General features: G+C 39.2%; 1 protein-coding gene across 8 annotated transcripts in view; it reads left to right on the forward strand.

The window, feature by feature from the left end:
- iqsec1b (IQ motif and Sec7 domain ArfGEF 1b) overlaps positions 1–14,156 on the forward strand; it is a 519,258-nt gene extending 505,102 nt beyond the window's left edge. For 7 of the 8 annotated variants that reach the window (XM_030133550.1, XM_030133551.1, XM_030133552.1 and 4 more), the window contains 4 exons: positions 1,218–1,379; positions 3,258–3,434; positions 8,020–8,069; positions 13,001–14,156. In XM_030133550.1, the coding sequence (XP_029989410.1) occupies positions 1,218–1,379; positions 3,258–3,434; positions 8,020–8,069; positions 13,001–13,528 (917 nt within the window). In that variant the 3' untranslated portion in view covers positions 13,529–14,156. The remainder of the gene's footprint in view (positions 1–1,217; positions 1,380–3,257; positions 3,435–8,019; positions 8,070–13,000) is intronic. The other variant, XM_030133557.1, reaches the window with a different exon arrangement.
- Positions 14,157–14,392: the final 236 nt, after the last annotated feature.

Raw genomic sequence — 14,392 nt, forward strand, 5'->3', positions numbered from 1 at the left:
GGTTGAACAGGACAGAGCAGCACAGCCAACAACCTGGAGGAGGCGGGGCCTGAAGTGTCTCCTGTGCATTTAAAGGGCCAGCGCTCCAAACCACCTTTCTGGTGTCATTACACAGAAATAGGGTTGAAGATGGACCTGTGGAGTTGAATGAATGAAGAATTCAGACCCAAGCAGAGCATTTACAGTTTATAGAGGCCACAGGGAAATGCTGGAAAACAAAGAATTACATTTAAAAGAGCAAAATATCACTCCTTTAAGTCATTAAACTCTGCCAAGTGTCGTTCCATTATTGAAACTCACATGCTCTCTTCTGCACGTGGTCTAAACTGGACGTTTCAGCAAGGTGTTGAAGCAACATCCAAGACATGACATGTTGAAACTGTCAAGAATTTAGTTTTATTCTTTTTTCTTGTTAATAATAAACAAAAAAACCACAAACATTTACATTTGTTTGTGGCTGTCTGATGCAGCCACACCTTTTGGAACATAAATATTTCATGATAATATTTGAAATTGAAGCAGATGAAGACGAGACGAGATATTTGAAATTGTCTACACTGCAAAAATCAAGAATGTCAAGAATGACATGAGTCATAACATGACTCATGTCTAGTCCAAATATCTCATCACACTTAAAATAAGACATAATCACCTAAAGAGGAACTTTTCAGTGAAATATAAGAACTGAATTATAGACAATAGATCTGGAAAATCTGATTTCAAGAAATCTTACCAAGATCATTTTCACTTGTTCCATTGGCAGATTTTTTTTTTGCTTATTTCAAGATTTATTTTGCTTAATTCAAGCAAAAAATTTGCCAATGGAACAAATGAAATTTATCTCGATAAGATTTCTAGAAATAAGATTTTCAAGATCTATTGTCTAAAAATTAGTTCTTAATCGTGATGAGATATTTTGACTAAAAATGAGAAAAATACACTTGGTAAGATTTAGATTTTTTCCAGTGTAAAATTTTAATGTTGTCCAAAAACTTTTCCAATTCTAAATTTAGTCATTTTTGCTATGTAAACTTGACACTGTTGCCAAATTGTTGTTTGATGAAAGTTTAAAACTGTACTAAAGATGCCCCTCAGCTTGGTCATTCTAAAGATAAAAACGGAGGGTTAATTTTAGCAAACAGTCATTAAAACAATTACTGTAAAGACCCCTGTTCTGTATCAGCGTATGTCAAAGTCTTGATATCATCACCATTTAGATTATCCCAATGGAGTCCGTCTGACGTCGGCTATTCCTGGAGCGGACATCAAAGTTCTCATCAACTTCAACGCACCCAACCCTCAGGACCGCAAAAAGTTTACTGATGATTTGCGAGAATCCATCGCTGAAGTCCAGGAGATGGAGAAGTACCGGATAGAATGTGAGCAAAAGTTTGATGTTTGCACCATGATGACTTGACTGGGTTTCTATTGTTTGGTGTTTGTTTTTTAACAGGTGTCACGGAAGTTTAAAGCACTCTGGACACAATTTGAAGCAAAAACACAAAAGTCACTGAATTGGGGTTAAAAGTAAATATATTGTTACACATGTAAGAATATTGAGACCAAAGCCTTTCTGCTGTCTACCTCAGCAAAGAAGTTACAGAGCTTATAAACATTCAGTCTTTTCCATGTTAGGTCAACTTGGAAGTGGTTAACTCCACCTAAACTCCACCCGTGTACACATTTTACCTTAAACAGTAAAAAATACACTTGGACAATGAGGTCAGTGGTTTCCTTTTGAAGAGGGTGGATGGAAAAGCCCCGACACATCCATTTGAACAAGTTTGACGTGTTGACATGTTACACAGCAGGTGGCCATTGGGGTGCCGATAAGAAATTCATGGGGCCCAGCATTTGTGGGGGGAGGGGGTCCAGTGGATACAGGCGAGAAGTTGTGAAAATGTCTCCTAAGATCCGCTGAATAAGAGACATAGAAGTCAGGAATTGGACGTTCAAAGTCAAAGCATGTTACGTTTTGGTTTTGTTTAGCGCAAGTGACGTTATGTGTGGATCACTCCCCCCCCCCCCCTCCCCCAACTCTGACAGATCAACAACATACTGGATTTTATGAAAGTCCCCAAAACGTTTAGCTTTCACGGGGCCCACATTTGGTAGCGGTACCCCTGGGTGGCCTTGTGTTTAAAATGAGAACATTGTAAGTAAGTAAGTAAATTTTATTTATAGAGCGCTTTTCACAGACAGTCACAAAGTGCTTTGCAGTGCGCAGCACAAATAAACAGTACAAATAAAATACAATTAAAATACCATTAAAACACAATAAAATACAATTAAAATACAACAAATAAAGTGCAATCAGTTTGTAGCAGCCCTGAGTCAGCTGGGAAATTCAAAAGCCTGCTTGAACAGGAGTGTTTTGAGGTGTTTTTTAAAACCCTCTACAGAGTCCATGGACTGTAGGTGTAGAGGCAGGTCATTCCAAAGATGCAGTGCTACAACTTTAACCCCTTTAGCCCTATCAGCCCGCCCACGGGCCAAAAAAATTATATTAATATTCATCTACTATAAAAATATAATAAATCAGGACAATGGATGTTTTTTTTCAACTTTTGCTCAAAGTTTAGACCCTAATGTTAATAAAAGTACATCAAAAGTGTATTTTAGTGCAAACTTTAATGTTCAAACATGATTTTTAATCTTTGTGGGGTGAAATATACGCTATTAAAAATCTCCGACATGAAAAATTAATTTATGCATATCATCGTCAATCCAGCCAAAAAAAAAAAACAGGCGAGGATAAAAAATTCTAATTTCTCTTTTAGTTTGTTACAGTTTACTCAGGCATAGTAATAGATACAATATTTTAGACAATGGGAATAGATTCTGTGAGGTCTGTAAATGTCCACAGACACCAAGAACATCCATATAAACCTTATTATTATAAGTATTATAAGTAATTCTTCATTTACTTGTATGTCTTTTTAGGCGTTTTTCCCCTGAAAATATGGTCAGGGTTAAACAGGTTAAAAGACCTGTCACCCCTTGTGCTAAAACAGGTGCGGAGAACCATCAGCAGGTGTTGCCCTGAAGACCTCAGGCTACGAGTCGAGCTGTAGGGCTGAATCAGCCCAGTAATGTATGCAGGGGCCTGGCCATGTAAAGCCCGGAAAGTCAGCAAAAGAATTTTAAAATGAAAACGATATAGAATAGGGAGCCAGTGGAGTGATTTAAGAACGGGTCTGATGTGGACAGTGCAATATTCCACTTTCTTCATCACGGGCATCTTCTTCTCTTCTCAGCTGAACTTGAAAAGCAGAAAGGGGTGGTGAGACCCAGTATGTCCCAAAGTTCAGGCTTGAAGAAGGAGACGGGTAACGGCAACCTGAGCCGGGCCAGCCTCGACGACAGCTACGCCATCGGTGAAGGTTTGAAGAGGAGCGCCCTCAGCAGTTCTCTACGTGACCTCTCAGATGCAGGTACAATCTGAGGTTGCCATGGCTACCTTTTGTCGTGTCTTATCCACCTGCTAGGCAAAGTAGATTGCGTCCTGCAGCTGGTAGCTGGCACGGAAGTGTTGATTGGAAACCTGCAAGGAGCCATATTCCATTTCCTGTCCAGGTTTTGGCTTGTAGTCAGGTGGCCGATGGAGGGTGTTTGTTAACACATTCCCTGAGCCATGAATCCACTGAAGCAAAGCGATAGAAATGGGTGTGTTTGCTAATGGACACAGGTGTAATTTAGTGGAGACTATCACTAATAATCCTGCATCACTGGCAGGGGAGGAGGCGGCACTATGTAGGCCAGTGCGATCAATTTGAGCATCTTAGCGGTAAGAGGAATTAATGTTGTGCAGTTGATTCAGGCCGGGCTCAGAGAGTAGCCTCCACACTGCAGGGCTCATCCAAACACTCAGTGACCTCGACAACAGGTTCAAGCAAGGTCAAGTTATCGTACACATGGAATTATGGCCAGTCTGTGATAACGACCTATCAGGAACCATCCATTTAAATCTTGAATATTGCTTTAACTTCCACCATCCATCTTCCACCACAGTGTTTAATTGGAAAATGACCTTTTTGTTGAATGGATTATCCATCCAGATGCAACATGGATGGTCACACTGTGCACCGGGAGCAGTAAATGTAATGCTGACAAAAGAAAAACATGGGGTGCAGTGAAAACAACAACTCCCATGATCCCACACTGCTTCACACCCTTATGAACACTATGGGCCTGATTTACTAAGATCTCAAATAACGCACGCAAATGTGCTTGCTCGTGTTAAAAAAAGCGGATGCTATTGATTTGCATGTCACGGGTGATCAACTAATGCCGCGTTTCCACTATGTGGTATTGGCTCGACTTGACTCGACTTGGCCTTTTTGCGTTTCCATTACGAAAAAGGACCTGGAATCTGGTACCCGGTACTAGTTTTTTGGTATCACCTCCTCTGAGGTTCCAGGACTGGGGACCAGATGCTAAAAGGTGACATGTAAACACTGCAGACCACTGATTGGTGAGAGAGTTGTCTCTGTGACCCACCCTTTTACAAAAAACAGATGCAGAGGTTCAGATTCAGATTCAAGTTTATTTGTCATTTCAGCATATAAAAATACACAGAAACAAAATGTTGTACTCAGGTCCCCGACTGTCAGCAGCATTTGGTAAAAACAGTATAAGTTACTGATAAAATAATAAAATACTGATATAAAAAAAATAGCAATAACAATAACAATAACACCCCCCTAAAAATTACTTATAAATAACTAAAAAAAAAAAAAGTATTATTTATAAAGTGCACAGCAGTAAAGTGCCAATTTAAAAGTGCATTCTGGGCTCAAAGTTCAGCAGGAGTTCATCGTTCTCACTGCCTCTGGATAAAAACTGTTTTGGAGTCTGGTGGTCCGGGCTTGGATGTGCCGTAGTCTCCTGCCTGATGGAAGAAGGGTAAAAAATCCATGTGCAGGGTGGGTGGTACAGTAAATATGTAAATAGGTAAAGTAAATAGGTTGACAGTAAATGTGTCAGTAGGTTAATCCACATGATGACAGTCTGTAAAACTATACCATAGTTTGTCCAGGAGGTTCAGACGTAAAAATTCAGCATGAGCTTGACGAGACACTACGCAACGAGCGAGTTTATCAGCAACTCTCTGAGCAGACGACACGGAAATAACGCGCCGCATCGCTATGACGACCAGGTACTGTAATGTGGGTAGTATCCTGTAATGGAAATGGTCTGGAATAGGACCTGGTACACAAGTCAAGTCGAGTCGAGTCGAGCCAGTTCCATGTAGTGGAAACGCAGCATAGGATTGCCGGCGCAAAAGACAACAGGCGCAAAGTCTTGGAGACCGCCCTAATTAAATGAGGATTTTGCGTGCGCTACTGGTTGTCGTCATGGAGACAGTACACTGTAAAAACTGCTCTGGGATATCCCAAGTTTCTTCTTTCACTTTTTCCACACAGAGGGGTGGATAGGTGTTTCTCTGTTGTTGTTTATCAGTGGTGAAGTGTGTTATTAGTGAAATAAATACCCTCTCTTGGTTTGTGGCTTTGTGTTATGAATGAAAACTTCTAAGTCCGTGGGCATGAGAGAAAACTTCAGCTTCAACGTGTTTTTGTGTGCGCAGTCAAGTTTGCACACGGTTTTACATGCTCAAACCTTTAGTAAACCAGGCCCTATGTCTTTATTATCATTTTGATTGAGATCCTAGTGGCAGAGGTTACATGTTGTATGCTCAATGCAACCAGGGTTGCGTTATTTTTGCTTTTTTTTTTTTTTTACCGGTGTGGTCTGTGGTTTTATGTCAGCTGTGCCTCTAGATCAGGGGTCTCAAACTCATTTTCTTTCAGGTTCCACATTCAGCCCGAATTTATCTCCAGTGGGCCGGACCAGTAAAATAATAACATAATAACCTATAAATAATGACAACTCCAAATTTTGGTGTTTGTTTTAGTGCAGAAAAAAACTCCACAAATTATGAAAATACTTACTTTTATAAACTATCCAAACAAAAAAGACATGAATAACCTGAAAAAACTGAAATTTCATAAGAAACATTAGTGCAATTTTAATAATATTCTGCCTCAACTTATTATTTCTACATGTGCATTATGGATCAGATCTACAAAGACACTAGCATTTAGTAACAGGCAGAAAATTGTTGAAATTATGCTTAATTTTCATTAGACATTTCAGGTTTTTTATATTTGTTCAGGTTATTAAAATTTTATTGTTACGGGATATGAATGTTTTGAATGTTTTTTATTATTGTGTCTTGCATGAAAAAAAAAAAAACATGCCCAGCCCTTACATGGGCTTATAAGACACCAAAAAATACAAACCAAAAATCAAATACTAGACAATAAGCACAATGGATATGAACAAAACAAAGTATTGACCTATTGAAACAAACACATCTGCAGCTTTTTCTTGGCTTTACAAACAAATAATGCTAATTTATATACATTTGAACTCAACAGCCATTTCATTTTGTCATCATCAGTGCTTCAGAACATATCAGGATTTCAAATAAACATGTCATCAAACAAAGAGGTTCTCAGTTCATCATATAGAGGACAATGCAAAAGAAAATGCGATTCATTTTCCACTTCCCCCAAATCAGATAGTCCACAGTTTGTAAATGTAAATATTTTCATAATTTAATGTTATTTTTTCCACTAAAACAAAGACAGAAATTTGAAGTTGTCATTATTTATAGGCATAGTGGAAGATAATTTTTTTTCCACATCAAACCGAGAAGAAAATATGGAGTCATTATTTTTTGTAGGTTATTATGCTATTATTTTACTTGAAATCATATTGGTCTGTATGTGGAACCTGAGCTAAAATAAGTTTGACAGCCTTGACTGTGGAATTTTTCACTTTGTAAATTCATCCCAGGGGCCGGACTGGAACCTTTGGCGGGACGCATTTGGCCCCTGGGACCCATGTTTGACACCCCTGCTCTAGATGCCGTGTACTAGGGATGGGAAATCATTAAGAATTTAATGATTCCGATTCCATTATCGATATTGCTTATCGAGCCGATTCCTTATCAATTCTCTTATCGATTCTCATTGGGTGAGGGAATAAAAGAGTACAAACGGGTGTGTTTGCATTAACTGTCTTTTATATTTCCATCTCTGCACAGAAAATATAACATATACAGTTTGCACAAATAATAATAACAGATGACACCGGGCCAGTTCGGGGGGGGGGGGGGGGGGGCAGTGAAAGTGAAATTAAAGACGCTTTACTAATTCCTCTATTGCCGCATTTCTACTACATGGAACCGGTTCAACTCGGCTCATCTCCTGTTGTTGTGCACCTCATTTCCTTTTCCTTCTTACCTTCGGAAACTTCTATTTGAGGAGATACGATGTTTGTTGCCCACACCGGAACCGGCCCGGCGTTCACTCTGCCGCTACATTCACAAGCGCCGCTGAGTATCAAATACGTGGCATTCCTGTAAATGTATCACATGCTGTGGACAAATGTTTGAGGATATTGGAGGGATTCCACCCTTTTGAAGACATGGAAGCTTTGACAGTGTTCCGAGTAAGTGGACCTGGTGTCGTCTTTTTAGACCGTTTCAGCTTCAACGCCATTTTGGCCACGTTCTGACCAAAACAATGCAGCATACGTGTGACGTCATCGCGCATGCACCACGAAGGCAGAATCAATAAGCAAAATCGTTAAGCAGGCACGCAAATGATTCCAAGGAACCGAGCTACTGGGAACCGGTTCTCAAAAAAGAACCGGTTCTCGATTCCCATCCCTACCGCGTACACACACACACACACACACACACACACACACACACACACCTGGACACATGTGTTATCCTAGAGGCTGAGTGTGTAGAGAATAGCTGTGATTTCCTCCTTCCGTCCCCTTCCTCCTCCAGTCTGGTAGGTCTGCCAGTAGCTCGTTTTGTGCCGCCCTGCCACCTTAGGGTGCTAGCGTTCCCCCCGTTCTAGGCAGAAGGGTTGTATTGACCTCCATGTGTTTAAAAAAAAGGCATGTCTAATCTGTCATGTTACATGTTCTGGGCAGGCAAGCGTGGGAGACGCAGCAGTGCAGGATCACTAGACAGCAATATGGAAGTAAGTAGGACGCAAATCAACGCAGAGCTGACCTCTGAATTTAAGTTGTTCCCTCTGAGCACGCTAGCCTCTGTTTTTGTGTTTTGTGTAGTTTGACCAGCTTTTTTTTCTGTTTTAGTTGAGTTTTTGTTGTGAGCACTTTGGTCACTATGCATGCGTTGGGCTGAACAGGAATGAAAGTCTGTGGCCCAAGATAACCCTCCATGTACACAGCATGACATGACTAATAATACACCCCACGCTCACCTGTGTAGTAGGTTAGATTTTTAGCCATTTCCTGACTTTTGTTCTGTTTTTTTTTTTTTTTTTTTGCACTCAAAGCTGCTTTTGTCGGTTGTTCTTGCATGACACTTTGAGAAGATTGACTTATCCTTTCTATGACTCCTGCCTCTGACATGAAATTCTCACCTTCTTCCCTAAAGTGTCAGTGAGAAGGGAAGGAAAATGTTATTTGCTTCCACGTATTTACCTGTTTCATGTAACAACAGGAGTCGAGGGAAGCTTACGTAGTCAAGTCCAGCGGCAGCCCGTAACTGTCAGATAACTCATAAATCATCGTAAAAGTGCTAGCGTACACCTCCTACATGAAAGATGAGTTATTTTAAAATACCATTAATAATACATACAAAACTGCTTTGTCATACGTGGGCCAGGTCTTGCAGGTCTAGTACCTGTTTTTAATCCAGACGTGTGGGTTTTTCATGAATCTCAGTCTCATTCCAGGTTTGGTGTGGAACCCATCGTGTCCACTCGCGTTACATGCAGAACCGGAACATTTAAACATAAATAAATCATGAGTGATTTTGTAACAGCGGCCATTTTTGTGAAACTCTCTGCCTTGAATAATTAGTTTAATTCCCAAAATGTACCTGAGAGAGAATAAAAAGATATTATTCAAAAAGATAGTAGCATGTAATTTTCGTGTCCTTTTTACCGTTACACATGGATTTTTGTATTAAAAAAATTGTATAAAACAATATATAAATGTGTTTAATCTGAAAAATATTTTCTTTTTTTTTTAACTTATATTTATTCAAGTTTTATGACAACTTTACAAACAATAAACAAGCAAACATAAAAAACAGTCAGTAAAAATTTTAATTGCAATGATGCTACAAGACTGGTTTATGTAATAAATGCTTGTGCAACATCACTAACACACCGAGGTAGTACATAATGTTTGCACAATAGCTCATATCATATAGTAAAACTAGAAGCACTCGGAAAGCGCAGACCTCCGCCAAGGCTGATCAGTGCCCCCACCCCGTGGGCCCCCCACCCCCGATCACCACCAAAATTTAATCATTTCTTCCTTATCCCATTTCCAACAAACCCTGAAAATTTCATCAAAATCTGTCCATAACTTTTTGAGTTATGTTGCACACTAACGGACAGACAAACAAACAGACAGACAGACAGACAGACAAACCCTGGCAAAAACATAACCTCCTTGGCGGAGGTAATAAAACATAAGTATGTGAATCAAGACTGTTATTTCTTTACAAAGTGTAAAGGAAGAGAAGCAGAGAAAATAAAACAAATAAAGTGACAGATATCTATCATGTCCAAATTATACTGCACTCCCAAAAGTTCCAGTGGCTTCCTCCATTTAATAGTTTCTCTTTTATTTCGGTAAGTATTTATTTTTAAAATAGACCCAAAATGCTTCCAAACTTCTTTCATTAGTCTACATCTGGTTTGAAGTTTTAGCCTCCATGTCCTGTTATATATGGGTGCTTCTATGAAACTGGGTTTATTTTAATATCTGTCACTTTTCCATCTTTTTAGACCCAATAATAAAAAGTAAATGTAGACATATTTCCCCCCAAGATGTACCTAATGATGACCTCAGAAAAATGCAAAATAAATTAATAAATTAATTAATTAATTAATTAATTAATTAATTAATTAGCCTCTTTCTTTGAGCCATCCCATAATTAATTAATTTTTAATCAAATATTGGGTCCAAAAATAGGACCCAAATATGGACATTAAATCTCCCTAGGTGTCAGTGCATTAGATATGAAAACGTGTGTAAATGGTCTTCTGTAGACTATAAATAAAGACACTGTGTTAAACATGTGGATCCTAGTGGTTTTTCTAATCCACACGTGGGTTTTTCATCAATCTTAGTCTCATTCCAAGTTTTGTGTGTAACCCATTGTGTCCACTGCTGTTACATACAGAACCTGAACATTTAAACACAAATAAATTGCGAATGATTTTCCGACAGCGGTCATTTTTATGAAGCACTCTGCCTTGCATAATTAGTTCAATTCCCAAAATGTACCTGTGAGAGAATAAAGAGATATTTTTTAAAAATCGTAGCGCGTAATTTTTGTGTCCTTTTGACCATGTTACATGCAGATTTTTGTATAAAAAATAATATAAAAGATGACAAAAATGTGTTTTATCTGAAAAATAGTTTCTCTTTTATCTCAGGAAGTATTTATTTTTTTAAAACAGACCCAAAGTGCTTCCAAACCTGCTTCATAAACATTCGTCTACATCTGGTTTGAATTTTTAGCCCCTCTGTCCTGTTTTTAGAAGCACCCAGTTACATAAAATAAATGCATTTATTTTTTATAAACTCTTAATGCTAATGAAGGAAGTAAGAAATGGCAGAAAAGTTTCCATTTACCTTGAAAACACTCTGTCACTCCAGCAAATAAATCCTTAATCCTTATCATGATTCCAAGCATGACGTTTCTGTATTAAATGTTGTGGTATTTTTCATTTGCTAAGTCGTCTGTTAATAGCTTAGCTTGCATGTTTTGCATGGCTCTGGACGATATGCTTCATTTGTGTAGTGTAGACATTTGTTTTGGTTGCTTTTTGTCTTATTATTCTGAGACTGTTCTGTTACTGTCTTCTAAAAAGAAAAAAATCCTATGAAGGTTTTTTGTTTGTCTTGCTAAGTGGGAGTTTTCGAAACATCAACACTTATCAGTTGACACGGGTTTGCACTTAGAGCGAACTTGACTTTTTCAGTTCAAAGCTCCACTGCATACCAATGTGTGTTTACATGCTGCGGCTTCTTGTTGTTCTATAAAGACTTTAAAGCGTGAGGATATGAAAATTAAGGAGGATACCTCAGGAATTAGATATACAGTAGGAATGACAGAAGCTCACAGCAGCAGTCAGAGAGGGAATTTGCTGACTTTGAAGCTGTTTGCTGCTCGTGACAGTTCAGACACTGAAGGCTCTGACAGACTCTGCAAACCAGAGCCTCCGAAGCCATTATGAGAGAGTCGACTGTGAGATGTTAGCATGGGTAGACAAACAAAGAGCGCTGAACCAGAAAAGAAACGGAGCTGCTTTTCCACAAGGCTGTACTGGTCAGATGAGAGTTGAAATGGTCGTTGAGTCAGAGCAGCGGAGAGAAGAGCTCAACAAACCCGTGTGCAGAATCCTAAAAACAGTGGGTTTGGCAAAAGTTACAAAACTTACAATTATTTAAAGTGTGTATACATTTTTTGGGACACCCTGTATAATTGACAAACGAATGCAAATACAAAGCAGAAACAGCCACAGAATGTCAAGTACAAAAAAAAAGATAGTAGACTACAGTCACAGAAAAAATTATTAGATCACCAAAAACAATCCAATCCAACTTTATTTATAAAGCACTTTAAAACAACCACAGTGGACCACAGTGCTGTACATAAGACTAAAAGCACAATAAAAATGTATAAAAGCATTAAAAAAAAAACATTAAAATCAAATAAAAATAGATAAATACATAAAACAGAAACAAAATGTCAAAAACAATGGTTATGCAATCCAGTCCTAACTCCTGTGTGTGTCATGTGACTAAAACAGACAGAAAAGAAAACATGGAATGTCTAAAAGCACTGTTTGTGTCAGTACAATGGCATAGATACTGATGGAAGAACTGAAGTGATTTTGGTTATTATCAAGAAAACATGTTAAATGTTTAGATATCAGCTCTGAAATTAAAGTACAATGAGCTATTTTTGTTGGTATCATTATATTTGTCCAAACAAATGGACCTTTAGCTGGACCAGGCATTAAAATGAACAAGAAATTGAAGAAAACAAGGGGTGGTCTAATCATTTTTTCCGCGACTGTAGATATCCTAAAATAGACTAAAACAGGGGTCTGCAACCTGTGGCTCCACACTTGAAATAAGACAGAATCACCTAAAGAGTAACTTTTCAGTGAGATATAAGAACTTATTTTTAGACAATAGATCTGGAAAATCTGATTTCAAGAAATCTGACCAAGATAATTTTCACCTTTTCCACTGGGAGATTTTTTGCTTGAATTAAGCAAAAAATCTTGAATTAAGCAAAAAAAAAAGTCTTAAATTAAGCAAAAAAAATCTTGAGCTAAGCAAAAAATCTTGAATTAAGCAAAAAAAATGTTGAATTAAGCAAAAAAAAAAAAGTCTTGAATTGAGCAAAAAAATCTGCCAATGGAACAAGTGAAAATTATCTTAGTAAGATTTCTTGCAATAAGGTTTTCCAGATATATTGTCCATAAAGTTTCTAGAAAAGTTCCTCTTTAGGTGATTATGTGTTATTTTAAGTGTGATGAGATATTTGGACTAGAAATGAGAAAAATACACTTGGTAAAATTTAGATTTTTTTCCAGTTCAGACCACTGTTTCACATTCACTTGTTCAAACAACAACCACAAGTATTTTAATCCTCTCTAAAAATCTATTCTCCAAATATGATCATTATTTGTTAACCGTGTTTTCAAACCAAACTGTGTTTTGGCAGGAGATCAGCTCCTTATGGACCTGCTTTGATTTTATTGTGCTGAACTAATTCACACCAAGTCTGCCTTGACTTTTCTGTTTCCTCCCACTGGACGGACACACAGGCCTGTAGTTGTTTGCACTGCGGTGTGTGTTTGTGTGTTTGTGTGTTTGTGTTTGTGTCTGACATGTCTCTCTCTTGCAGGGCTCCATCATTAGCAGTCCTCACATGCGGCGGAGAACTCCCTCCAGTCGAGACTGTCCCTCGCGCCACAGCGGCCAGTCCCTGCCCAACTCCTCCTCGTTGCTTGGATCTCTGTTCGGCACCAGGAGGGTGAAGTCCCCCAGCCCCACGCCGCCGCAGCCCCACCCCACCCTCATCTCCCACACCCCGCACCCGGCCAACCTGCACCACACGGCCCGAGTGGAGACGGACACGCCGGGCCCCATGCACCCCCACCACGCCCAGTTCTGCCACATGACCCAGAACCCCCCGCCTTACCACCACCATCACCACTACCACCCGCCGGCCCACTTGCAGCACCCCCCCCACCAGTTCCACCCGCCTTCTTCTCAGCCGCCCTTCCCGCCTCACCCTCACGGCCACGGGAGCCACCCAGCACACTCCTCCCACCCACCGCATGGCTCGCACCACCACGGCCCGCCCTCGGTGCCCCCCCAGGCCTCCAGCAGCACCAAGCCCAAGCACAGCGGCATCAGCACGGTGGTGTGAACCCAACCGGAGCCGGTCTGTCAAGGACTGAACTTTAATTTCACTCTGATGAGACGGTTGCACTGTGCATCGCTGGTCTCTGGGGAGTCGAAGCCAGACGAGATCCAGTGCCTCCCTCGATTTTTTTTTTTTTTTTTGTGTGTGTTTTGTTTTTTCTTCCACTCATCGCCAGGGCAGTTATTTGAACGTTTCCCCCCTTTTCATTTCACTTCAGGTTCTAAATCTTTTGTGGTTGCTTCAAGAGCGACAGACAGCAAAGCTATAGCATGCACAAAGACCACAACTACTGTTCCTCCTCAGTAAATTAAAGGATCAAATATCTTACTCATTAGTATTTTAAGTGAATAAACAAATTTTATCTAGTGTGAGGATGGTTTTACTGAACAGACAGACAGACAGCCTCAGCAGTAGCTGTTCAAGTATTTAATGTAGCTGTAGCTCACAGTGCACTGTGATATCTCTGTTAGCAGTGATAAATGTGCCAATTATTGAAGCATTTACTGATTTAGTCACAAAAATTGCTTTATGTATATTGTGCATAGTATTTTGTAAAATAATATCAACTGTTATTATTCAAATTATTATTATTATGGAACTAATGGCATCAATTAAAGGTCTCAGTATTGTACTCGCACATAGTAGTTTCACTGTTGAGAATCAGTGGAAGTTTGTATTAGTTAGGTCGTCCAGTGAGAGGGGATACTAGTGTAAATGGTTGCCTTTGAGTTGAAATTGTTAATGGGTCAGTGGATTTTCTTCTCAGAAAAAAACGAAAAACTAGTGGTTAAATTGATTTTCGTTTTAAAATGCAAGAATTGAAATTGAATTTCAAGGCATTTTTCTTTTTCAGTGTCAAAACAGATA

Source organism: Sphaeramia orbicularis, chromosome 5 (assembly GCF_902148855.1).
Source record: "Sphaeramia orbicularis chromosome 5, fSphaOr1.1, whole genome shotgun sequence".
Classification (NCBI taxonomy): Eukaryota; Metazoa; Chordata; class Actinopteri; order Kurtiformes; family Apogonidae; genus Sphaeramia; species Sphaeramia orbicularis.